Below are 27711 nucleotides of genomic sequence, written 5' to 3' on the forward strand. Positions count from 1 at the left end.
GCATTTGAGAGCGTCGACCATTAAAAATTAATTTTTCATGCCCTTCTAACAGTATAAATGTATGTTTGCAGTTTTGCTAACCAGATACTATTTTAACAATTAAAAAAACGGCTGTAATTTTTCCTACCATTCCTACCTAGTCTCAATAAAGAAAGAAATATGCCAAATTCAGCTGTCTTAAAATTCACTTTCGAAAATGTTGCCAACTCTCGTATCATGTACAGAGCCAGTAGTAAATGTATTCTGTAGCTCAAAGCGTTTCTTTCTCAGTGGCAGGAGTTTAGCTTGAATTATGACGGAGATTTTTCCCAAGGCACAATTTTATATTGGTTAGTAATAATCGAACAAAAAGCCTACTAATGAAAAAGAAGGTTTTTTTCATAATTGAGCCAACGATTACTGACCCAAACAGAGATTGCAGGAACAGAATCACTTCAGTAGAATCACTTTCTTAAAATATCTTTAAAAATATTTTGCCGAATATTATCCTTAACTTTTATTATATATTTCCTTAACTTTTTTGAAATAAATCGACATTTGAAAAAAACGTTAAATTTTGTAAAATCAACATCAATTTTCAACGAATATAAAATAATTATTTTAGCTTCTGAAACTCATTGTACATAATTGAAAGTTGATGAAACAATTCTTCCAGTTTCATTTAATATTTATTTATCTATAATTTAAATAGTATTACCTGATAACAATAACACGAAAAACAAGAAAAAGTATAATTTAAAAAAAATATAAACAATATTTAATCAACAAATAAAATGCAATTTAAAAATTCAATCAATTGTAAATAAAAAAAGCTACAGATAATATGGTATTGGGTACACATCTCCATAAAATATAAACTTAGAGAAAAAATACAAAGAATATGAAAAGTAGTAACTTATATTTTCTAAAAATTTGCATATTATGAAAATTCCAATGAAAATTAATTGAGGTATTTTAAAAAATATAAGCAATATTAAATGAAATACTGTCTCGTTAATGGTACATAGGCTCCAAAAACTGAAAATGAGCTTTCTTTTTATAATTTCATACTTATTATGTCCTCAGCTCTTCTAGTGGGATAATTTTGTCATTTAAGGTACCATTTAATTATTTTACGAAAAATATATTTAAGCTTGTTATTGATTTTTTTTATCTTTCTGGAGGGTACTGTTCTACAGTCAGTGTAAAATAATTTATTAGAAGGCCCTTTGCTAAAGCTTAAGATACGCCAATATTAAACATGACTTTTAAAAAAATATAAATTTACTTTTTATGATGAAATTACGTAGAAAAAAATCCGTTGTAAAATTTACAAAAAACAAAACAAAAATTTAAAAACATAAAACAACTTTTTAATACAGGTGATTCTTCAAAAACAACAGCTATTAATTCCAATTTTATTAGGTATTACAAGTCATATACGTTTGTATGTACAATTTACATCTTTTTAAATTAACATCATTAATGTAAGCATATTATTTGAATAAATCGAATTTTAAATGTTAACGACCCTAAAATTTACTAAATTGTTTAATGACAGACTATCCTCTTTTATGTAATAATTCAGCACGTTCTTTATTTACGCACTGCGCAAATAACTTGACTTCTTGCGCACATTCAATGGGACGTTGTGAATTCTCTTGAAAACATTTAATTATTCGTGATTTACTTTCCAAACAGGGAGGTACACCGTGAGCTGTAGGTAACTTTCTAAAACGTTGTTTCACATTTTCAACCTAAAAATAATTTGAAAATATGACCAAATTCTAAATAAACCATGTATTATCTTAAGAGCCAAAAATTAAAATAAAATTTTGACTTATGCGTAATGTTACGAATAAATTAAAGGATTACAAAATTTCTATTCTTTTGGTGGAATTTACATTTCAAATATTATCCTACTTTCAACTCAGAAGACCAAAAACTGAACGAATAGAAAAAAATTCAACCCATTTTTAATTTTGGTTCATAATTTTCAGTAATGAAAAAACAATTTTATCTTTCTTAAGACAATCCCTTTTATTTGGAGTAGTAAAAATTGCTATAAAATATACAGAGTGAATATGTGTCTCATATTGTGAAGCCAATTCAATTCTGATTTAACAGCAATCAGCGTTTGATCAAATAATATTTTTTTGTAGATTATAAAGTCTGAGGCTATTCATACACAAGCGAGTATTCCATTTTTGAATACATGGGCTAAAAACTCTATAGTCGACAAACTCAACCCAACCAACTTGTAATGATAAATAATCAGTTTTTAGATAATTTATCTCAACAAGTATTCACGCTGAAGACACGATTGTGTATGAATAGCTTTATCGTTTTTTGTATTAGTATTTACGAACGGATTATAATATTTTAATGAAATCTTTGAAATTTTTGGTTTAAAACGACGAAATGCATGCATTTATTAGACTTTGCAATGCAAACTTATTACAGTTTTCTAAGCAGCAGATGTTACAAGTAAAATGGTCAAATCCTAACATATATTCACGGAAATTCTTAGTGAATTTTCAACAATATTATTTCTGCTGCCCTAAACATTAGTCATATCGTATTTCCGTTATTTTCATAATATTAATTAAGTTCCGAGCTACTTACTGCTTTTTCAAATTCTTGCTCCATTATGAAATCAATTTTTTTATGTTCTAATTCTAGATCTTCTATTCGCCTCATCCAATAATTATTATTATCAACTAGTTGCTCTTCCATATCCTATAAAAAAGCAAGATAATAATAAAGCTGCCAAGAATAGTCACGTTACAGAAACTGACCTTTTTTACTTGTAGAGCAGTGAAGCTAGGATAATAATATGGTTGGTTGGGATCATGAGACAATTGTCCATATTGCCCGCGGTTTAAATCTGCTGAACCTGCATCTAAAACAGTTAATTCTTCATTAAAAACTATCTTCTTGTATTACGTAACACCTTAAAATTCATTTCATATGTTAGCAAAACAAAGAGATATCGATAAAGTGAATAATTATTAAATACATTTAAAGCATTAAAGTGATTTTTAACATAATTTTTATCCAATTTGTGACAAGGATCAATAATTAGCCGAAAGCTACTTGCCGCTACTGCTAATAATTTATCGTATAAAACTTGATCAAGTGTCATTTTAAAAACTCAGAATTAGAAATTAAGATTTCTTTTAAATAATTGTATAAAGTTTTCTTATATTTTAGATAAACTTGTACGTTTTCAAGTTAAAACAAGTTTAAAATTTAAGGTTATGATCACTAACCATTTGGTACAGAATTTAATCCACCTCTTAATCGGTCAACCAAGGAGTCTGATATTTTAATCACGTTTGCAGCATCATCATTTTCAATGGTGATTTTTCTTGCACTTTGTGAAGCTCCCATTTCAATTTCAAAATTATTAATTAGATTTGTCAAAATTTGGTCATTTTATAGATAATATTCCATTAGACAAATGGAATAAATTCGCTAAAGAATAAGTGCGAATGTTACAAAAATTTGGAATGAAATATTTTCGGGTTAACAAAATTACATTGGTATGAAATATTATTGACGATTCATTAGGGTTGCTATGCATTAGTAAACATAATTTTAAAATAGAACAAAATAATTTTTAATTTAGAAAATTTTTTATTTAAATGTACAAAATGTTTACAATTATCGTTTACGTTCGTATGCCCAAACATAACTGGCTGAATTAGAATTTGAGCCATCTTTAACTTTTACTGGTTTTCTATGTTTCTTTTCTTGTAAATTTTTCTTTAATTGTAATTTATCTTGTATAACTGCTAATTCCTTTTCTCTAAGAATCCTCTTCTTAAGTTCTTTATACAAACTTTCTTTTTCTTTAATTGCTTTCTCATTAATTTCATCTATATTTATATCTACTTCTTCAAGCGTTTTCAAAGAAGGCCGATTAATTTTATAATCAACCAAATCGGGATGTGTTTCTAATTGCTTTGCTAGGTTAAATTTTTTCTTTCCTTCGTCATCGTCAACAAAAAAGATATGAGAATTTTTCGTTTTATTAGCCGTATCTAATAAATGAAGCTGAGCTTGTAATTTTTTTATTTTATTTGCTTCCAATACTCGTTTATGTGTTATGTACTTTAAATCTTGACTACGCATTAACTTAATTTGTTCAGGTGTATCTTCTTCGTTTGTAACATCTTCTTTATGGATTCCATCTTCGACTTTTGATCGAATCATATGATGGTAAAATTCATCGGGATTTCTATTTTGTGCTCGTTTTTTTAGTAATGCTATGGTTTTTCGTTTTTCTTGAAAATCTTCTGCTCGTTTCTTGTAATCAGAATGTTTTTCTAATAGCCCTAGACTTTTACGTGATTCAGGTTGGTGCCTTTCTCTGTGTGTTTTTTGGTTGATTTTGGATGCTTTTTTCCAGGACGACATATCTATAAAAGTAATAATTATTGAGTATTTTAGATATTGTAATGTTGAATGAAATTATTTACCGTAAATTATTAGCAATACTTTTGTTGACAATTATAAAAGGCTTATGCCGCTAAATATTACTTATTTACTATAATACATTAATTATATTCAATCAAATAAAAATATTAGGTTAAAACAATTCAACAATAAACACACTTTCAAGATATTAATTTAGAGGTTATGTTAACAATAATACATATATATTATTCCTCAGAATAAACTCGACATAGTTTTATAAAACAAATTATTTATAAAGCAGTGGTTACACAGCTTTTACGTACGTTTTTACACATATTTAAAATACATTTTGTCAAACAAAATTGAAAAAAATATTTCAGATATGAAAATAAATATTGATTTGTTAATTTAAGGGGGATCAATTAAATATTTCTTGCGTTTTAAAATAATTGCTAGATAATAGTGTGGATTTTATGTAAGAGGTCGTGTGGTAGGTACATGTTGTTACTTTAGTTTTATTTTAGAAAGTATGTCTGCGTCGTTAATTTTATAAATTAAAATTGTTTAAAGTTAAAAATGATTTTTGTGTTTCTCGGTTCCGACTTGACTTTAATACCATTTTTGGAAGTTCCTTTCTTAAACAGTTCTTTCCTATACATAATATAATTATCATATATGTATTGTAAAAACTTGATTTTGTCTACTCGTTAAAAATAGACCCAATTCTTAATCAGAATAATGAAAATATTATTGTATTTTTATTTTATTTTTTTGTAAAAAGTCTGGGATTATGACCCATAGCCTTTTTGAAACTATTTATTACGTACGGCTCTTGATATGGTAATGTATTAAAATTCCTATATTATCTATGGCAATGATCATGATTTTCTAAATTTTTTGGCCAAAATTGAATATCTTAGATAACAATTTTCGTTCAAAACTGGATTTTATTTAGTTTTTTCTTAGAGAGAGCTTTTATAATATTTTTGTATCTCTCTATTTGTAAAAGCTGTTGATAAACTTACTATGATAAACTTACTACACTCATTTGATATAAAATTTGACGATACTTTATTTAAATTATTTATGTTAAATATAGTCACATTTACTCTCAAACTAACATACCTACAATAATTACTTAAAAAAAAGTTCAAAATGTCTTCTAACAATTATACTCTTCATTCCTTTGACTTTTCTTACTTTTAATTGTCAGTGAAAATATGTAAAAATACTTACAAGTGTCTAACATTACACTTTTTGTAAATTTAATGATGTACAGGAAGAGATTGAACAATTAAGGGATATGAGTGGATGAAAAAAAATTGTTATTTCGTTTGATAAACTCAAGTAGTCTTTATATTGATTACTTTAATTTGATCATTAAATTAGTTTTTAATGATAGGTACGGTGTATGGTTAAAAACATTTTAAAATTAACTTGGAGGAAAGTTATCTCAAAATAATATTTCTAAGCAATAAAGAATACTAATTTCCAAAATCTCTCAAATCAAAAGTTTATCTACTTTTACAATACAGTCTTTCAAAAAAGAAAAATTGAAACAAGTGAAGTTATACATCTAATTATATTGCTAAAGTCAATGGTTAAGATGATTATGCAGGAAATTCGTATTTCTCGCCGTACGTACCTCTGTGTCACAAAAAATGCACGTATTAAATATAGTACCATATGTAATCGGTGCATTTTTTGTGACACAGAGATACCTACAACGGATGAAAGTACCGAGATAAAATTTGTTGAACATTTTACTGGACTAAGCAACAGTTTTTAAAAGTTAATAATTATTATTTCATAAATAATTTCCATCCCAAAATATTTCGAAAAAGTCGAAAAGATTCAATAAATGGAATAGATTAAGTATACCTACAGTCAAATGAAAGAATCTCTTTCGTTAGTTTTTTAAGGCATTTATTTGACTTTGAAAAAATTAATCCAAACAGCATGATAGTTATGACATTTTCATTTATAATCTCAGTCGATTTTCGTCTTTCTTGATAGCATTATGATAGTATTTATTAAAATAGGGAGGACAGTATGACTGTAAATTGAACGGTCAAGGTAAATGTATCTTACATGAGAAATATATTCACAAGGAAAAATTAAAATGTTGGATTAAATTCATTTTCTCAAGTGATTAGGATCTAAATATTTGAAATAAAAAACAATTTTCATTCAAGTTTTACTAAAAATTTTTATTAATTCTAAAAAAGATCACATACGTTTATAAAATTAAAGCTTTGAAGTTTGAGTCATAAAGAGAACAGCACAAATCAAAACAAGGTACAGTACAATTGACTGAAAATGTAGAATATTGTTCAAACTAGATAGACTTACTTATATACCAAGACTACCAAGAGCCAAGCTTGCCAAATTTTGATAAAGCTTGACGTCTGACTAGTACATACTAATGGAGTAGTCAGTTGACACTTACTTTGTGCTAAATTGAATGTTCGTTAAGCATAGAGTAGATGTTAAGTTCAAATGAATAAAACTTTCAATCGATATTCAGGGGTTTTTGGTCACTGATTACGATCCCGTAAAGAAGAATGGAAAATTTCAAGATATCGATGAAATTGAGAAGGGAGGAATTGTAATAATACTGCTTATAATCCAGCAGAAGATGAAGATGATGATAAAGCCATCACTCTTATCAGTAAATTCTAATAAATATTTATTGAATAACATGTTCAGCGGCCCAAAAAATTCCTGGATACCAAATTTCGTAATAATTGGTTGAATTGCAGCTAAGATATTAAATTTTTAATATTGTTAGCTTCTAAAGTGTATATGGGTTGTGTATAACAAATATGTAATACAAGTTGCCTATTTATTAAATTGTTTAAGGTAACTTCATACGACGCGACGTATTTAATTAATAATTAACAATTAATTGTTGATTAACAAATAAAAACATTAGCGCCACTACTTAACTGATGCCCTACTAATGATATTTGACACCCAAGCAAAGTGCAAGCGGTTTCTTTCATTTTCCTTTATTTGTAACATCTTTAACTTTACTATTAGTTGCTAAGGCAATATGCACATAAAATCTTGCATATTCAGTGATTGTTAAATTAAATTAAGTTTTACTGGCCCGATCCGTGGGGAATATCGCATAGACAATTTTATTACACATATGATATACAAATTACGTAATGAACATAATTATTTCTCTAGCCTGTTTTTTCCAAAGCGATATGAAACCCTTTACTATAACATTAGATAATCATATTCCATGCCTTAAGATCTTTCTTATTTTTAAACACTGGCCATTTTCGAACAATGCGGTTACTTTAAGAATACTTTTAATGAGGTTGTTATGAAGTAAAATATACTAAATTTCCATCTAATTTGACTGTACTCTGTTTTCTATTTAATCTGTGCGGTTTCACATGATTGTGATTTTTTTATTCATCTTCAAGAATTGTGTTGCTAATGAACCTTCTGAAGTATGCCACATTCGTGTAAAGAGCTGGTTTAGATCCACACGGCATTGCAGAAGCTGAAGCTAATCCAACAACAATAGCATGCCCCTCCTTTATAGATAAAAATTTGCTATTGTAAATAGTTTTTATGTATGATATAAGAAACACTTACTTCTGAATACTGTACGAATGGAGTACCTCCATCACCAAAACATGCTGTTTGTTCTGAATTCCCAACGCAAAATTTATCTTTTACATCCTTGTAATAATCTAGACAGTCTAAAAAAGTTAATTCATTAAAATAAATTTCAATAAATTCTTTTATAGAGTGTGGAGTTTAGTATAATTTTTTAATGCCTTACATTTCGAAACTGGAATGGAAAATGATAAAACGCATCAAAATATAAGGATAGAAACTTTTTAAAAATACCTATCAAGTAAAAAAAAAAAAAAATTTTAATGAAGTGTGCCCAATCTTTTAAAAAAATTGTTTATTGCTTTCTTCAAGGTTCGGCTGGAGGTTAATATTCATAAAAAGTAAGAATAAAAAAAGAATGGTAAAACTAACGGTTTCAACAAAATATAATTGAATTAAATAAATACAAAAGTGGATGAACCTGATACCTGACTTTATTATGTTAAACTTGTGAATAATTTAATTAATATAGCACCTTACTAGTTGGAATCATTGAATTTATAGACGGAAAATATTACCCCATTATTACTACCTATACATACACCGGCATATTAAATTTTAATAATACGCATCAATATTTATTCCAACATAAAGGAACGTATATATATGGCGAAGGTCACATAAAACACAACACGAACTTAAAATAGGCAATTCAAATACATATTTCAACTTGCAAAATTTATGAATTCCATTCATTTTATGAGCTGATATACCTACTTGACTAGCCTATATTCGCTTGTGTGTTTATTGTGTTTGATGCATAACTATCTGGCCACAGCTTAAGTCTGATACAGGTAGGGGAAATCTGATAAAATTCCCGATTTGTACGATATGTATATGTGCTTAATTTATTATTTATCTATTCTATACATATAAAATGCTGTGTCCTGAATGACTGACTGACTGACGAATCAACGCACAACCTAAACCGCTGATCGTAGAGACCTGAAACTTGGAGGATTTTGTATGGAACAATGTGGTTCTTTGGTCTACTTTAAATTTTGCATAAACATACATCGAGGGATGATGTGTTTCGTATTTTATTGAAACTCATCGCCTAACGGGGTTAAAAAGGGGTAGAAAGTTTTTTTGGGGGTAATTTGCATCGAAGTTGATATTCGTCATTTTTGAATTAAATACTTTAAAAACTAAATCTAATTAAAAAATTTTTAACCTGTAGAAAGTAACATTATTAGCGAGTATCATGAACTAAATTTTATTTTCAAAAAAATAGGATTCCAAACAAAAAAATTAAAATCCTAAAAATTGTGAACAAAAAAGAAGATAAGTGAGGTCATGGAAAGTGAAGGCTTATAACACGGTACAGTCTTTGTTTTTAAAGTTGAAAATGCTAAGCAAAGCTGGCGGGTAACTTCTATTACTTGATAAAAAATTTCTATACATATTATTACCATTGTAACTTGTAACTGTCAAGCTGGTAAATAATAAATCATTCGACTGGTGTTGATCGTCAGGACCTTGAGTAGAACCCCATCCAACTATTTCTCCCTGACCAGTTATTTGACGTGTTTTACCTAAAGTAACATCTTGTACATTTGATCGAAATACAAACGGCTTATTCATTTTCAACATTGCTAAATCATATTTTGGTATCTCTCCTTTTTTGAAACTTAAAAAAGATAATAACAAAAATTGATTATTTGAAATATATGGAGGTCCATCAGTTAACTTGTCAAAGTGGGTGATCATTCCAAATGGAGAAAACTACCGGGTAGAGTGTGTAGGTAGATGTATAGTGCATCTCGTTTAAGAAAATGTATCGTTTATGGATGTACGAGCACTAAGGCAATTTTAAGTAAAAAGCTTGATTTTTTTTATATTAAGTTTTACTAAGTCCAAATCAATTCTGAAAATTTTAGCGGGCAAAAGTAGGCATTTTTAACATTGGTTTTATGGTAAAACGGCAGATGGATGATATGCTTTCAAAGATTTCTTCAAAAACTCGTCGGTGGAAATTATAAAAAAAACTATTTAAATTAAAGTTAAAACCTTAATAAATTATTGAAAACAAAAAAATACAATTTTTCGATATCTGGAGTAATTTTCAAAATTGAAAATTTTGTTTAATTATTTAGCTGTCTTCTGTATTTCGAAAACCAAAGCAGATATCGAAACAATTTATTCTTATGTTCCGTCGACATTCATGAAGTTATAACGAAATTCATAATCAAAATTGAAAATAAGGTACAAATAATCTCAACCCTAAATCTAAAATTGCCTTGGTGCCCTTACTACTTTAATACTTTAAAAACTACTATATCGAAAATTTACTTGCAAAAGTAGTGTATTTTGCATAACTATGAGAAAATGCAGAACAGTTTATGATGAAAATGAAACTCTGTCAATACCTTCTGTAAGAATATTGATACAGGAAATTCACAGCCTCATTTCGGGAGTAACTTTTCAATATTTCCCATAATATATTTGATGCCATTTCTAACCCGAAGAATACGTACTACACATCCGACCACATATTCGCCACTTTTCCCAATCCTGAAATAACACTCACTTTAAAAAGTAACTACTCTTATTAGTTAAAATATTTTATGGCACCTACTTGTATTTGGGATTTTGAACAATTTTGCTGACATTTCTAGTTTGGGAGTTTCTATGATTAAAGTTGTATGCTTTAAGTACACCAGCTACCACATATATATTATCTTGGTTTCGTCCTTCAACACATTGGGCAGTTGTTAACACCCATGATTCGGAAACAATTACCCCTGAACAATACTTAAATATGGTATCATCTGAAATATAAACAAATTTCATTTTTTATGCGTTCAATATATCGTTAGGATCGTTTGTTTCTCTTACTTGTTCTTTGTTGCAATGAAACAATAAAGGGATATGAATGTGAAACTGCTGATCTGCCTAAAAATAAAAGCACATTTATACTTAATCGTAAAACAGCTTAATGACTTTTTTGAGTACAACTTTTTCCTAAATAAAAAAAGCATTTTCAAAACTTTATTTCTTATGCATAAATTTCTGAAAATTATTAATATTCATTTCATCATTTTCAAAAAGATCATGGCTATTAAATTTGGTGTCTGAAGAAAGATGATTCCCCAATTTTTATACCATGCATATATGAAATATACATAATATATTAAGTTTAGTCCCAAGTTTGTAACGCTTAAAAATAATGATGCTAGGAAAAAAATTTTTGTCATAGGTGTTCATAAAATCACTTAATTAGTCCATTTCCGGTTGTCCGTCCGTCTGTGGACACGATAGCTCAAAAACGAAAAAAGATATCGAGCTGAAATTTTTACAGCGTACTCAGGACGTAAAAAGTGAGGTCAAGTTCGTAAATGAGCATCATAGGTCAATTGGGTCTTGGATCCGTAGGACCCATCTTGTAAACCGTTAGAGATAGAACAAAAGTTAAAATGTAAAAAATGTTCCTTATCAAGAATTAAACAACTTTTGTTTGAAACATTTTTTCGTAAACATCATTGTTTACCCGTGAGGGCGCCAATTAGGCGGAAATTTTATAATATGTACTATACTTGATGAACAGTTATGTATGTGTCACATGTTTGTATGTGTAATGTGATAAAGAAATCAACACCGACTATGCATGGTATTTCAACAATTAACTCAGTCAATTGTTTGTTTTCACTTGTTGATTTTAAAGTTCTATCGTGGAATTTTAATCACACAACAATATTATGATACCTTTTAAATTCGAAAATATGATACGAGCTGGTTTAAAATTTCGGCGTTTCAGCTAAAATATTATGAAAAATGTGTCAATATATTTGTATAACATACTATTATCTTCACATATCTGGTTATTCTATTTGGCCACTAATGAATTAAAAATGATTATAAAACAATGATTATAATGATATACTACGTAAGCGACAAACTCCTGAAAAAGTGCGTAAAAATGAAAATGACTGACCAATCATTGAAAAAGTGAATCCGACTAAACATGTTTGTACTTTTCGTAAACCTTGGTTCAAAAGGAGTCAACTGGTAAAAAAAAAAACAAATTTGTGCGAATGGGCTATTAATTGTTATAAACAAATTAATTTGTTAACCAGTAAATAGTTGTTTTTTATATTCGAAAATGCTGTCTGAGGGTAAAACGGACAAAATACTCCTCCAGTCTTAAACTTTAACTGATTATTCCCAAGGTGGAATTTTGTACATACAATATAGCATAAGTATTGCCAAAAAGAGTGTACATAAATATGAGCATGTTTAACAAACTTGACTATAATGGGAATGGCCATAATACTTCAAGAAAAAGGTTAAAAAACAACTATAGACTTTTTCAATGGATTTCCAACTTTGAATGAATATTAATATAACAATATCTAATAAAGAAACTAATAATTTCACTTACCAAATTTGTAATCAGCTTTTACAAAAACAATGCACAAAACTATAAACAATAATTTTAACAAGATCATTATTACAAACAAACTATGAACTAAGTCACAAGTTACTAAACTGATTCAAGGAGATTTGTTTAAACTCTTCGCGGTATAAGATAATACAAATGATATGGTTTACCACATAAACTTTCCCAGTATTGTAATACAGTTAAAATATAAGCTAATATTTATTTGCAAAACTAAGTATGTTCTACAATATTTCAAATTCCATAGTAAGTATTTAGTTCGAAATTAAAAGCAAAAATTAATCACACGTTAATTGTGTACTTAAACTTTTGTTTGAAAATTGATTTTGGTATAAATTAAAACCCAGAGCAGTCATTTTTATACTTTATTTCTGGAAAATCTTTAATTTAAACTAAATTTTTTGAAAATTTTTAAATGATTAAATCATTGTTAAAGTTTATTTTGATCATATTATAAGAGCCAGTAGGTCGAATAAATAGACATTCCTTTGAAGAGACAAAACAAAATAAAAATTAATTTTTTATTATTTTCTAATCTGCAGCCTGAGATGTGATGGCCTAATCATGAAAAAAGCACAACAGAAAATGTGGACCTTTTTTCACCACTTCAAATTCAGGAAGTTAGGTTTTGATTATTCAATACTTTCGAAATTAAATTGGTTGGATAAAATAAACTATTAAAATGCCTGCCAAGATCAATAAGATAGGGGGTTATTTTGTTTTAGTCCCTTAAAAATTGACTACAGTCGTTTCTTTTCATATAGAAGAAAAAATGATATCAATATTATTTCGATCATCAAAATGATTACAGGTTGAAACTTTGCATCATTTAAGAAATTATGGTAAACGTTTTTTTTAAAGAATTCTATTTTATCTCATTTTTAAAATTTTCTGTTCTATTAAGTATAATTTTAAGGAATTTTTTGAATTTTGCATAGTTTTTAAAGCAATTTTTTGAACTGCATCAATTAAGAAAGTATGATAAACGTTTTTTTATTAAAAGGAATTTTATCTGATTTTAAAAATTTTCTGTTCTATTAATTACAATTCATAGCCATCAATTTTTTTTCTTATTATGATTATACATTTCTTATTATAATTATATATTTGTTTATGTATTAAGGTACGAAAAAACCCACAACTATTTACTATTAATGAAATCTTTCAAGCCTTGACCGTCAATTTAAATCCATTAACCCCACACTCAGATAATTCATCTATATACAGAAAATGACTGAGTTTCCATGAAGTGAATGAACGAGTTTCCATTAAATCTTTATGATCGAGGATAAAATTAAATTTCGTGAATTCAGTCAATAAGAATTTCGTAAACAAAGAATTTTACCTTCTCAAAAGTTGGTTTAAAATCATGTCAATACCAAAATCATATCCTCAAATCATATAAAGTATTTTTTATTAAATTTTTTCATAAAAATGTTGATTCCAAACAAAATTATATCCGCAAATGAAGGATGTTTTATATATATATATATATATACAATATATATATATAAACATAATAATGACACTACTATAGTAATTTTTTAGAATTTCTTAATTATCATGCATGTATGTTCTTATTCTGGTACCTACACATTACCAAAGTTCTACTTTTTATAATTTCAGAAATTAGTTAATGAAAAATTAGGATATATGTTAATATTAATTAAGAATAGATAATTTATCAAATAGATTCAAAAAATATTTAACCAATAATGAATTTCTATTAATTTTGTTTGGAGATACGATTAGGGAATGAAAACTTGTAACGTATTTCGAGTTGGTTTCGAGAAGATTATATTTTTTCCGTTTTGATTAGATCATTTTTGAAATGGGGATATATTTGGATCTGCGTCATATGCCATTAAAAAATGTATTGTCTAAATTTTCTCTGTTATCATGTAAAACGATTTAGAAGAAGGGAGTAAACAAAACTTGCTCCTAGAAACTATAATCGTAATTTTTACTTGGTATGCTCAAACCATAGAAAGTACTATGCTGAGACTGGACTTTGTTTTTCAAATGCATGTGAATTATTTCAATGTAGATATTTATTTATTTTGCCGGGTTTTTCCAACAATATGACGTACTAAATAGTAGAAATATGATTATATCTATTTGAGCGTCTAATGCATAGATAATAAATATTTATATTATACTATTTACTATTATAATTTATTGTCTATGGTCTAATGTATATCAATATTAATTAATTTATATGATACTTGATTTTAATCTAAAACAAAATATAAAAAATCTTGTAATGAATTAGACTAGGATATGTTGCTGTATGCGGTTCCAAAATTGTTTGTTTTCGGAGAATTTGTGAATCTGTTTCTATAATTTTTAACTTTTCAGTAAAGGAAGCTTTATTTAGTAATGGGTTCGGTTCATCAGGACTTAAAAATTGTTATAAAACTAAAAGTTATGGAAAATTATATATTTTGAAAATTATGATGTAGAATTTATGATCGCTTATATCCTATATAAATAATTCTACTAGCCATTATAATCATGCTTATGAATAAATTGAGAAAAAGGCAGTAATATAATATTTAATATGAATTTTCAAAGCAGTCTAATTATAATAACTCTAATATAATTAAGGCAAGCAAATAAGCTGGACATAGAGGGATTATTTTCAAGCTTACGAGCATATTTATTTTGTATCGGTTCGAAAATGTAGCCATCAGATTTATGATACGCTTATATTGTGTGATGGCTTAAATATTTTAACCATGCACCCTATGCCGGGTTTATATGAATATATGATTATTGGCAGATTTATATGTTGCTTTTCAAATAACTGTTCGAATTTTCGTAAAATACTTGTACTAACGTTGATCTTGCAACATTATTTATTTGTTGGGGGGGGGGGGGTAAAATATTGATTAACAGCTATGAAAAGAACAGAAAAAAATTAAGGACCATAGTTTTTCACGGCTAATTAATTAATTTGAATGGTAGGTCTCTATCCTGATTATAACCTATACTCTTGCCATAATAATGTAGCAAAAAAAAAAACTGGAACATTCAAGGCCGCTCTGAAAACAATTTCTGATGATTGTTGACTATAATGATTAATTTTCATAATATAATTGGAGTTAAAATAAGAACACATTTCTGATTGTACACCTCTTAAAATAAAATATGTATATTTAGATGATAACCTCAGTATATTATGATATACCCCACTCCCAATTAAATGAAATATATATGAAGTTAATGGTGTAATAATTAGTAAATGACATGGAACAGTATTAATGATTTAACTGTAATCAAAACGACCATATTTTCACTCAACAAATGTCATTCATTATTTATTTTTTTTCTGTCGATAAATTGATATTGACAACACTCTTAAAATTTTTTAAAATCTGATTGATAGTTATAGCTTTCACCTTGAAACTCCAAAATTTTGTATCTTTACATTTTTACAATGTCGTAGATTTTCAAAAAACGTTTGTATGTATTATGTGTATGTGTAATCAATTTTTCATCAGGTACTTCAATCTCGTTAGATTTTTAATGAAATTTAGGAATGGAAAATAATATTCAAAGGGAGGGAGAAACATTGTCAGACTTTCTTTGAAAATGTAATATCTGCTAGATAATAATGATAATTGAGTTTATTTATTTTATTAGACTTTAATATTAGTGATATTTAAGATATATTAGAGTTTGATTTGACATCAGTTACTATTAACATCAAATGAAAATTTTTGACAATATGAATATTTGTAGAAAATTAATTTTATTCTAAGATACAATATGGCCATGTTTTCTGTAAGTCTAATATTATCTCTACGCCATAGGTGCAATACACCTCAGCTGCTATTAAATGATAATCATGCTAGAGGAGTAGTTGAATATAAATACTTTGTTTTTCTGTTTACCTAAGTTCTGGGTAAGTATGATTATGAGGAGCAGGATAATTTTTTTCCACTGTGTGATGTAGTTTATGGTGATTTATGTATACAAGATTCAGGTTAAAGTGGTTTATGTAATTTTTGAAGAAAATTGCTTACAATAGATACAAGTTTTTTTCATTGATATCTAGTTTTAGGCAATTTACATTACATTTATGTACAAGTATTTGCAGAACTGATTTTTAGAATTGATTTTATTGATTAAAATTAGTGAACAAAAATTTACTCGTTAGAAATGAGTACATACTACGTACAATCATTTCTTCCCCATAATTCAGGGAGAATTCCACGGTTCAAAATTGAAAGAAGTTTTCAAAAATATCGAAATTATTTTCTAAGACTTTTTCCTAAAAAGTCAATTTTTTTCGTATTTATTTATTGAACCGTGGAATTCTCCTATTTAAAAATGAAGTTTTTACAATGAAATATATACACAGATTTTACGATTTCAATGTTCTAGAATATAAACTATTTATATTAACTAAAAACTGCAACTAAAACTGCTTCTTAAAGTCTAAATCTATATCCACTGAAATTGGGCCACATAGTAAAAAAATATTTTAGGATTATTTGCTGGTTAATTTGAAATTTCGAAAAATCGAAGGAATTCAGGGGACAATACCTATGGATTGATGCTGGTTGGATGGTTCAAAAAAGTACAATCTAACTCACAATCTTGGACAGTGTCAGTCAATAATATCCCAAAAAATTAACAATATATATTGTTTTGCGGTAAATGCTCGAAGGAGTATAAATTGTTTCAAAGACGAAAAAAGTAAACTTATAATTCAGGGGTTAATATCATCCCTAGTATGATTTCAGGGGTTTGAATCATGCCCAATATAACACCAGTATAACACAATTCAACTTCAAGAACTAGTATCATCCCAACCCGCTCCTTCAATTTATCTGATTTCCGATTTTTAGTTTTTATAAATGATAAAGAAAAGCTGAAGTGATAGAAGGATGTCGCATTTACCTGTAAAAAAAATTTTTTTTGCAGGTTTGTGCATTTATCAATTGATGTAATCAGAAAGTTATTAACTGAATTTCTATAGGTCATATCTATCCTAACTTCCCATTATTATTTCTATACATAATACACTTAAAAATTTGAGTGGATTTTTCAATTATTAATCTCTATATCTCATACTCCAATAATTGATTGAGGATGAATGAATATCATTACAGTAGTCAGTCAGTCAGTATTGTATGATTGATAGTCACGAATTGCTTTTGTATTGTTCTCATTTGGAATAATTATTATTATTTACTAAATAATAAATAAACTTACTAGTCATATTTTATATAAATAAACTCTAGTCATATTTTTATATTAAATTGTTATTATTATCATAATCTCTATCTCTATATATTATAAATGCGAAAGTAATTGATATTAAATAAAAGCTTTTGTGCGATATTTGTACGAATACTACCTTCACAACTGTCTTTCACTGTTCTTCTGTTATAGCCGATTATTCTTCATAACTCCCGACTACCCTGGCCTATCGTTATGCTGGACTCTAGCCCTTGACCAATCATTGAATAAGAAAGTTTGATCGCTCTGCTTGCGCTTTAATGGTAATGTTTGATGAAAATATCTAAGTCCCATACTGATACACTACCTGAGAAGCGCAATATACCTATGGGTAATGAAAATGTATAAACGTAATGGAAAGCTCCAGAATATTATAGAACTTTTGTAATTATTGAGATCGTATATAAATTTTTAAGAGACATTTAAACGATAAATTTCAGTCATTCCGAAAAAGATGATATAAGTCTGGGTAGAACGTACCCGGTCAACGCGGAATATTAAAGCTAGTATTATAAAATATGAGATGAAAACTCAAGAATTGATAACAGATTTTTAATATTGATTAATAATTGCACAAATTATATCATCATGCATGCAGTCGAAGGCTTTCATTAGATGGTATCTATTCATATTCATACAACAGAATGACAAGGATGTTATTTCGATAATAAAACACAGAGCAGAGTGGCGCAGTGGAAGCGTGCTGGGCCCATAACCCAGAGGTCCGTAGATCGAAACTACGCTCTGCTAACATAGTTTTTTTTAAGCAGAATTATAGGAGTGAAGAACGTTTATGGTTGGACACAATCACTTGAGATGTTGAAATTTGAATTATTTTTTTAACATTGCCAGTAACAGAAGCCTTCTCTTCTATTTTATACTCTTTGGTTTAGATAAAAATTGAAGGTCTTTAATCTACCGTCAAAGGATTTACTATACGAAATTCAATAATTCTTTCATCTTTTCGTTTCATATGTATGTTGCCGAGATTTTTGATTTTTAAAAATTTATTATTTTTATTACTTATAATCATTCAGACAAGGTAAGAATAAAAATATTACTGCAAAAGAACACATAAACGTATGTTTGTAGTTAGATGAATTGTATCAATGAGGCGTTACTTGAATAAGTGCCAAGTGTTTGTATGTTGTACGGATGTCCATACATTTTTAGTGCAATATATTACTCTTTCAGTATTACATATACGAGATACGGACATCTACAACCAAATAGGAAAATGACGATATTTATCTATTGTATGCCATAACTCTTTATCTCTAAATGTATGGAACGATAGATACAATTTGGTGATAAATGTTATCAGAGAAAAAATCTTCAATTAAATTTTGTCGCTTATATATTTTTTAAATCGATGACCCATAGTACCTTTTGTTCGAAAAAAGTTTTAAATTTTAAACCTTAATAATTATGGTGGGAGCGCAAGTAAGTTCATAGAAAATTACGTGTAATACAAGTGTAATGAGATGTGTAAATTAATTTGCACAAGTAAATAGTTAAATCTGTTCAAATAGATAATTTTAAAGTGTTTGAATCTGTTTAGAGTACTTATATGAGCATGCAATCGAGAATAATTAATCGAGATTGCCTACTAACTTCCCAACTTAGTGGACAAGAAATTGCCACTGTTTGTCTATCAAGTAGATTGGTCACTTTTTTCACATGTTCCAAACTGAAAGGCAAAAATTTAGGTTTTTTTAACCATAACTTAAAAAATTGACCACTTAAGGATGTACGAGCACTAAGACAATTTTAAATAAAAAGCGCGATTTCTTTAAAAAATTATGAAGTTGGATTAAGGCATATTTAACATTGGTTTTATGGTAAAATAGTAGGTGGATTATATTTTTTATAGATTTCTCCAAAATTAGTCGGTGGAAATTACAAAAAATCTATTTAAATTAATTAAGGATGTATAAACACGGTATGTGGTACACAAATTTAAAAAATATATATTTTCAATTTTGATCGTGAATTATGGTATATCTTGGCAATATAAGCCGAAAAGTAAGAGTAAAATTTTTCGATATTCTGAGTCTTTTCAAAACATTGAAAATTGAAAATTTTGTTTAATTATTTAGCTATCGATATTTCGTAAACCAAGGAAGATATCGAATAATTTTATTCTTATTTTTCGTCTACATTCATGAAGTTATAAGAAAATTCATAATCAAAATTGAAAATAAGGTACAAATAATTTCAAAATTAAATCTAAAATTGCCTTGGTGCTCGCACTATCTTTAAATTGAAATATGATACTCATTTTTGTTTTAACACCACCCAGGTATAACAATCATTAAGCCAATTGTGTTTTTTTGAAATATATATCAAATATATCAAATGTAATGGTTTCTCGATGATGAGCTTCAGACTGAAATTCCTTTTATGCAATTGTTCGAAAATAACCAATTTGTAATTTTACTTTTTCGCAACTGCCTGCGTGAATAAAATATTCAACCAGGTTTAAGTAGTTTAAGTAAATATGGTTAGGATATATGACATGAGTAATGAATGTAGTCCTGGTGCGTTTCCAAGATCAAGAAGTTTTTCTGTGCCTAATTCAATAATCTACAACAATGTCTTAAATTGATTAATTCATAAACAGTCGCAATCAACTTGTGAACGTGTAACGCGGTATTATTTTAAATAAAGTATTGTGGGCTCTATCACATGGTACATTGGTCATGAAATAAAAGATTGGGGTTTGAACTGTAATAATAATATAGGTGGTATGTATGTATGTATGCATGTATGTATATACATATATGTTTTTATGTTTCATACATTTTTTATATGCGATGTCTGACAACACAATGTTTGTCTGGTAACAAACAATCCGATTGATTTAAAAATAAATTATTATTCAGTTAGTTTTGTTATACAGTTTTAATCATTTGTGGTTATGTCATGGAATCAAAATATAACTTAGTTACAGTTTGTATTTGTTAACGTCCATACACAGGCAACAGTGTAAGTTTTCATATTTCCACGAAAAATATATACTTAGCTTCGAAAATATAGCGACTTTCGTCGCTATATTTGGAATCTCCAGCTAATTCAAATGAGATAAAATTTAGTATATAGGCTTACTGCCTAAAGCGATGTTAAGTTAGGTTACAGAGACTGTCCTGGGGTGGGACATACTTGGACCATAGGATCTGTTGTAATACCAAAAGAGGGTTGACTCATCCCCAGCCACTACTTCATGAATCATTTGGAGCTGTTTTGGAACAGTAGGAGTGCTTTGACGTCAACGAACTTTAGGTCGGAGAGATCGTCAAATAAAGGCAGGTTTAAGTCTAAGACTCGAGTCCATCTCCTCGTGGAAAGAGCTCGGCAGTGACAGAGAAGATGAGACCTTTTCCTCCTCCTCACTGTGATAGCTCTTGCAGTAGTCATAATACACTGTCAGGCCCCGGCGCTCAGCAGAGAGATGTTGTAATAAACAATTTTTACAAAAAATCCAAGCAACACCAAAAAAATGCACGAAAAAGTAAAAATAATTTTAAAGTAAATACTTCAGTCAATAATTTCCATGTTTTAAAATACGCTTTGATATTTTTATAAATCGGTCCACAATTGGCGGAGACATCGATGAATTTACATAAAAAACAAACAGTCAAACAATTTGGAGGTGATTCTGAAAAATAACTTTTTCGACGTTTTATAAACCTATTATAAAGGTCAATATACTGACCTATTATACAGTACATGGTAATAGTAGTTATTTTGATTCAAGTCACTTGTCAAAAATCTATATTGTGCTTAAAGCTGAAAGATGGCACAGCAAAATAATCACAAATAAGTAAATGGATTTACAAATAGGTAAATAATCATTCTCCTATTTGCTTGCCTCATAAAAAAACTATGCCTTTTTAGATAGAGGTTGATTTATAGATAGAGGCTGTTTAGAATTCACAACAAATTGTTATTTCTAGTGATTATTGAGTGATGATATCATTCGATTAAGCATTAAAATTTTGTCACCGTGTGTCCGGTTTGTTAACTTTTTTTAATATAATTATAATTATTAAATAGTGATAAATATTATATCTTATTTTAGTGACAAATATTATTTAGTTATTTTAGGAAAAATAGATGAGAAGTACTTATTTTTGACGTCATCGGTATTGATATACAGTGATACTGAAAAGTACTTAATTAATAAGTACGATATTAAATATTGATTGTGTGAAAGGAAATAAAAAATGGATAACATAGTCAAATTATATCAACGAAAAAAGATAACATTTAGTCGATACCGTAGTTGTAGTCGATACCGTAAATCTATTATTTAATCTGCTTGGAGTGCGATACATAGACGATTAATTTTCTTTTTAGAGTTGAAATAAATTAGTGGATTACAACTTATCGAAATCTCAAGTCTATAATTTTGAAATACTACATTAGCATTATTAAATTCCCTTTTTTTTCTTAAACATCAATAAAAAATATCGCGTTTCGTATATTTAAAAAGAAAGTGCGAATTTCACTTATATGCTGAAGGATACGTTTATTGTTTACAACATTAATTTTTTTTTTTGAATGGGATAATGCTTACTTAAATATTGAGGCACATGTGATTCTAAATTTGTTTTTATATTTGAGTCAATATTTTAGAAGATGATACATGTTTTGTTAGAATTCGTAACTTGATATTTGTCTTCAAGTGTTGTTTTTGAGTAAAATAATGGATGTAGATTTATCTAGAGACCTTGTTTCAGAACTCTGCACTTTGCTGATTCAAGGAGTAACTTAGATCGAAGATAAGAGGAAGAAAGAAAAACAAATGCGTAGTATTATAAAATATTTATCATTTTTAGATTAAAACTTATAGAACTTTCAAATGCTAGTTTGCTGCTTTGAAACTTCTGTGGGATTTGTCTTTTGATCTTTCCTTCTCTCTGAGATAAACTCTAAAAAACGTAAGAACTTATAATTTTGAGTTCTTCAAATTGAAATAAAAATGAAATAATGTGATCCGACAGAAAGTAGAACGATGGTTTAATTTAAGATAGGTTTACCTATTTTTTGGTACGGTATCCTAATAAAAATGTGTAATTTTAAAGATGGTACGCCTACAAAAGGATAAAGAAAAGCTATACATAGTAGTTATACAACTAATTTATTATTGTTTCAAACATTTTAAATTATGTATATATAAGTCGTAGATGGGTTCCGAAATCAGCTCTTTTGCATAATCGTTAGTTTTTTTACATACCAGTTCCGTTGTGCAAGACAGCTAAAATACATCGTTAGGTAATCTTGTCCAAAATTACAAAAAATCATAATTATTGAAAAATTAACAGTTAATCAAAGTATTAATTCATTAATCATTCTAAACATGTTGTTATAAAAAAGAATATTTAATATAAAGAAATTCTTTTCAAAGAATATTTAATTATTTTTATTTTTGATTTTTTTTTTTTGGGTTTGTAACTTAAAGAAAATTGCTTCTGTCAATAAGCTGTTGACTTATTTAGACTTTATTATATTTGTTCCACTTAATTCAAAATATTTGTTTATAATATTAATTATTAATAATTTTTTTATTTCATTTTCAAACGGTTATTGTGATTGCAAAGCCACTGAATTATACGAAAATAGCTTGGGTAGCAATTTTCTTAAACGTAGTGGAATGGCAAGCTTGCTCAACGTTGTTTAGCATGTTATGACTAGCGGAACTGTTTTTTAAAACAGCTTATGGTTTCGTAAACAACTGATTCGGCAATCCATCTGCAACATATACATAAGTACTACACGTATAAATATAGTTCAATGTATAATTGTATATTGTAAAAAAAAAAATTAAATAATATAAAATATTATGCCAAGTTTGATTGACATAACGTAATTAATAACTAAAATGATATTCAAAGTTTTATATTTGTTCATATATCTGTGCATGGTTTACTATTGATTTAATAATAATAAGCTACACACAAAAAAAAGAACTAGAAATATATCAGAAGATAAGTTGAGACACTAATTAAACTCCCGTTCAAAAATTGAGTTTAATAAAAAAGAGCGAGAGGTGTCGTGGGACACTCGGTAGAAACAATGTTTTTTACGCTATAATCTACATTTTATCAATTTAAAAATAAAATTAATTTCTTTTATATTAAAAATTATAAAAAGTCTATTGATGTGGATGAGTTTTGACCTGACGACTTTCCGCCGGAGGACCAAGCACCGTAACAACAAGATCACTGCCCCTTGAGAAAACTATTAATATTACAAGATAATAAACTGTAAAAAAAATGCCGGACACTTTTTTTTCCTAGCCCCCACATTTCGAACGCGCCATGAGAAACATAGTTCCGAAAAAAAATTGTAAAACTGAAATCAATTTCTCGTTGTGAAATAATGTCATTAAATATCATTATTTAATGCATTATTTATCAAACTAATGCCTAAATAACAGGAAAAAAGTACTTGGTGTATATGATTCATTAAATGTAATGAAACAAATATTTGCCTTTAAATATATTATTTCTTGATTAACTACAGAAATTCAACAAAAAAAAAAATTTCATAAGCTTGAGCGTGAACGTTTTTTGAAAATGTATGATTTCTTACAGGATAAATAAAATGTATAAAAATTTGAAAAATATACCACGATGAGATTGCAAGACTATATATGATAAACATCTTATCGTTCGCTAAGTAGAAAGTTGGATAGTATACTATCTCCGCGCGTCGTGTAATCATCATTGATATTTAATATAACTAATATACAGTATGTTTCGTAAAAGGCATACTGGCGATTTATTTTTGTATTATGTATTTTAAAGGAAGTATGCGGTATCCCTAACGCAAATGCATGTATAGCTTGTGCGACGAAATTTTTAATACTTTAAATGTGGATTTCAATACTGTAAATTAAAAAACATCTTTTTGTTGTGATGTTAATGAGTTGATATGGTAATGATATTACAAAATTCTTTTTTCTTCTCAATACTTCCACATTTTTGTCCATATTTATATCTGTACAATCCTTAAAAAAACAATGATTTTTATGCAGGAGAACTTGCTTTAAATTTATAACATTCCTCTTTTTGATCGGAGATTGAATTACTCTTTCGGATATTATCTTAGGTAACTTAGCACTTTTTATTAGTTACCTATATGTGCTTTTGTTTTTGATATGTTTATACCATGTATACATATAAAATATATCAAGGTATAATATACATGTGAAATATATCAAAGTACACTAACTTTTGTCCCAAGGTTGTAACGCTTAAAAATATTGATGTTACGAAGAAAATTTTGGTGTAGGTGTTCATTAAATCACCTTACTACTCCATTTCCGGTTGTCCATCTGCCCGTCTGTCTGCCCGTAAACGCGATAACTCACAAAAAGAGATATCGAGAGTTGAATTTGTAAGTGAGCAACATAGGTCAATTGGGTCTTGGGTCCGTTGGGCCCATCTTGTAAACCGTTAGAGATAGAACAAAAATTTAAATGTAAAAAACATTCCTTATAAAAAATGAAAAACCTTTGTTTGAAACGTTTTTTAACGTAAACATCACAAATTAAGTTCTAACATTACATAGTATGTATAATTATGGAAATATCAGTTATGTGTGTTTCATACCGCAATCGTGTATCGTGTTACAAAATTTGAATTAAAAAAATACACGATTGAGGCTCTCTCAGAGTCGCTATCTTTGTTTACTGACATGATGTAAAAAACAAAACGATTCCATGATCAACAGTATTTATACATAGTATTTTAACAATTAACACAGTCAATTGCTTGTTCTCACTTGTTTTTTTATTAGATTTGCCTCTAAAACAAAGAAAAAACTTTATTTTGGTCAATCCAGTTTTCTTTGAGCATAAATATTAAACAAATTCACTTTCAGTAATTTCAGAGCAACTTGTACTTTAAGTAAAATTGAAAAATCGATTTGACTTTATCATATCATCACATTAAATATTCAGTAGGTATAAGTTATCTGCATATTTAATGCTCTATTAGCATCATTACTTGTTAATTACTTTAACGGCATCATTTCTTTAGAAAAACTTTATACAAACTGCACTGATGCACTAATACCAGATCTTTCAAAAATAATAATATCAGGTATTTTCATCAAAAAAATTTTCTTCAAATTTCTCCACTTCTGTAACTTTTGAATTTTTTGACGATTAAAAATCCAAAAGGTACGTAGGGCAAATTAAATAAGTAATACTTAAACAATCAGTTTGAAATAAAAATGCAAAGCTCATTTCGTTCGAAAATTTCTAAAAAAAATTGAATCCGGAAACTTAAATCATGAAACCTGGAATGGTACACTGAAAAAAATTCAAATAATGATAACCTCATTCCAAAGTTGGCCGTTTCATATTGAAATAACGTAAAAATACTTTCAAACAATTGCCCAACGACTGGAACAAGTACAGCTAAATATTTGTATTTACAATAGAATGTTCATGTTCATGTTTCGCCATCCAGCTTTTCAAAAATACCTCTTCGTAATAATTTCAATTTAAGATTTTAATATCTTCTTCGTGATTAGAGCTACGATATCGAGTCTTGATAAAAATTGGGATTAAAATTTTTACGCAAATTCTTGCACATTTTTTCTCGTGCATCTCTCGGATTATAAATGTATACAGTTTTATAAAGAAAGAATTTTAAGTGTATTAATTAAAATTACATTTACCATGTGTTGAATATCGCTGATATAATAAATAAAAAAATTGTTAAATTAATATTTTTCTTACACATGTTATAAATCATCTGAAATATAAATCTAAAAGAAAATTATTGCATACAAGAAAAACTTAATTATGAATTAATAATAAACATGAATAAAGTAAATACTGAAAAGAAAAATGTACGATATTATACTAGTTTTCTAGTTTTTCCATTTAAAGTATAGTTGAATATGACTCATTCTATTATATGGTTGAAGTATCTGTATATTAAATGAAAAACCTTACATATTACAAAAGAAAATCTAAAATGAGGAAAAAGAAGAAGATTTATGGATCAAGGGCTATCAACAGTGGCGGATTTAGGCTTGATTCCACCCTAGGTTCGGTTGAATATGCCGCTTTTTTGACCAACATTTATATAGTTGTCGAAAATTTTCGACAAGAGTTTATAGAATTTTTTTTCATTTTTCGAGAATTTTCACAATATTCACAGCTACTTCACTAGTTGAAGCTACTTTATAGTTGTGGAGAAAATGAATACCAAAGTTTTGTTCTAATTTGCGTCCTCACGGGTAAAAAATTATGTTTACAGAAAAATGTGTTAAACAAAAGTTGTTTATTTTTTTTATAAGGAACATTTTTTACATTTAAAGTTTTCTTGTTTACGAACTCAAACTCACTTTTTACGTCCTGAGCACGCTAAAAATTTCAGCTTGATATATCTTTTTGTTTGTGAGTTATCGTGTTGACAAACCTATACCAAATAAAAATTGTTTTAGGGTGCTGTACATTGTATAATGAGATTTTAATTGAAAATACAACAATTAAAAAACATTGAGGAACATAAATGCGATCTCAGAATTTTTCAATTCAGCATTCCTTTTATACCATGTTAGTATATATGAAATATATCAAGGTATATTAAGTTTAGTCCCAAGTTTGTAACGCTTCAAAATATTGATGCTATGATAAAAATTTTGGTATAGGTGTTTATAAAATCACCTAATTAGTCCATTCCCGGCTGTCCGTCTGTCTGTGAACACGATGCTACACGATATTCACTTGTTTTTTTTTTTTTTAATTTTTTTTTTTTTTAATAATTTATAGTATTTATCGATAAAAACTAATAATGATAAAAACCAATTGATCTATTCAAAAATTAACATTGAGGTAAAATAAAAAAACGTTCAATCATTAGATTATTCAATACATTATTGCCCTTGAATTGGTACGGTTTTAAAATTTGGCGTTCCGAAAATTTTGCCGCCCTAGACTCGGGCCCCGTCGTAGGGTAGCTTTGATATGGTGAATATTTTATTTGAATATGTCCTGG

The 27711-nt window shown here is 27.9% G+C and overlaps 3 protein-coding genes across 3 annotated transcripts; all 3 read right to left on the reverse strand.

The window, feature by feature from the left end:
* Nucleotides 1–1383: 1383 nt before the first annotated feature.
* Nucleotides 1384–3442, reverse strand: LOC123298330 (MICOS complex subunit MIC19). The gene is made up of 4 exons (XM_044880303.1): nt 3252–3442; nt 2778–2881; nt 2605–2718; nt 1384–1736 (listed from the first exon to the last, which is right to left on the reverse strand). Exons 1-4 carry the CDS (start codon nt 3370–3372, stop codon nt 1542–1544), a joined length of 534 nt encoding a protein of 177 aa, XP_044736238.1. The 5' UTR covers nt 3373–3442; the 3' UTR covers nt 1384–1541.
* Nucleotides 3443–3645: 203 nt separating this feature from the next.
* LOC123298282 (probable U3 small nucleolar RNA-associated protein 11) lies at nt 3646–4636 on the reverse strand. Its single transcript, XM_044880241.1, has 2 exons — nt 4464–4636; nt 3646–4403 (listed from the first exon to the last, which is right to left on the reverse strand). Exon 2 carries the CDS (start codon nt 4399–4401, stop codon nt 3646–3648), a length of 756 nt encoding a protein of 251 aa, XP_044736176.1. The 5' UTR covers nt 4402–4403; nt 4464–4636.
* A 3133-nt stretch (nt 4637–7769) lies between these two features.
* On the reverse strand, nt 7770–12507 carry LOC123297790 (venom peptide isomerase heavy chain-like). The gene is made up of 6 exons (XM_044879576.1): nt 12422–12507; nt 10879–10935; nt 10619–10811; nt 9453–9670; nt 8017–8123; nt 7770–7955 (listed from the first exon to the last, which is right to left on the reverse strand). Exons 1-6 carry the CDS (start codon nt 12486–12488, stop codon nt 7827–7829), a joined length of 771 nt encoding a protein of 256 aa, XP_044735511.1. The 5' UTR covers nt 12489–12507; the 3' UTR covers nt 7770–7826.
* Nucleotides 12508–27711: the final 15204 nt, after the last annotated feature.

Source organism: Chrysoperla carnea, chromosome 4 (genome assembly GCF_905475395.1).
Source record: "Chrysoperla carnea chromosome 4, inChrCarn1.1, whole genome shotgun sequence".
Lineage (NCBI taxonomy): Eukaryota > Metazoa > Arthropoda > Insecta > Neuroptera > Chrysopidae > Chrysoperla > Chrysoperla carnea.

Coding starts and splice junctions, on each gene's coding strand:
- LOC123298330 (XM_044880303.1), bottom strand. CDS start 3,372: ATGGGAGCTTCACAAAGTGCAAGAAAAATCACCATTGAAAATGATGAT. Junction 2,719..2,777: donor CTGCTCTACAAGTAAAAAAG/GTCAGTTTCTGT, acceptor GCTTTTTTATAG/GATATGGAAGAGCAACTAGT. Junction 1,737..2,604: donor AGCAAGAATTTGAAAAAGCA/GTAAGTAGCTCG, acceptor AATTATTTTTAG/GTTGAAAATGTGAAACAACG.
- LOC123298282 (XM_044880241.1), bottom strand. CDS start 4,401: ATGTCGTCCTGGAAAAAAGCATCCAAAATCAACCAAAAAACACACAGA.
- LOC123297790 (XM_044879576.1), bottom strand. CDS start 12,488: ATGATCTTGTTAAAATTATTGTTTATAGTTTTGTGCATTGTTTTTGTA. Junction 10,936..12,421: donor AAAAGCTGATTACAAATTTG/GTAAGTGAAATT, acceptor TTTTATTTTTAG/GCAGATCAGCAGTTTCACAT. Junction 7,956..8,016: donor CATTCGTACAGTATTCAGAA/GTAAGTGTTTCT, acceptor TTATCTATAAAG/GAGGGGCATGCTATTGTTGT.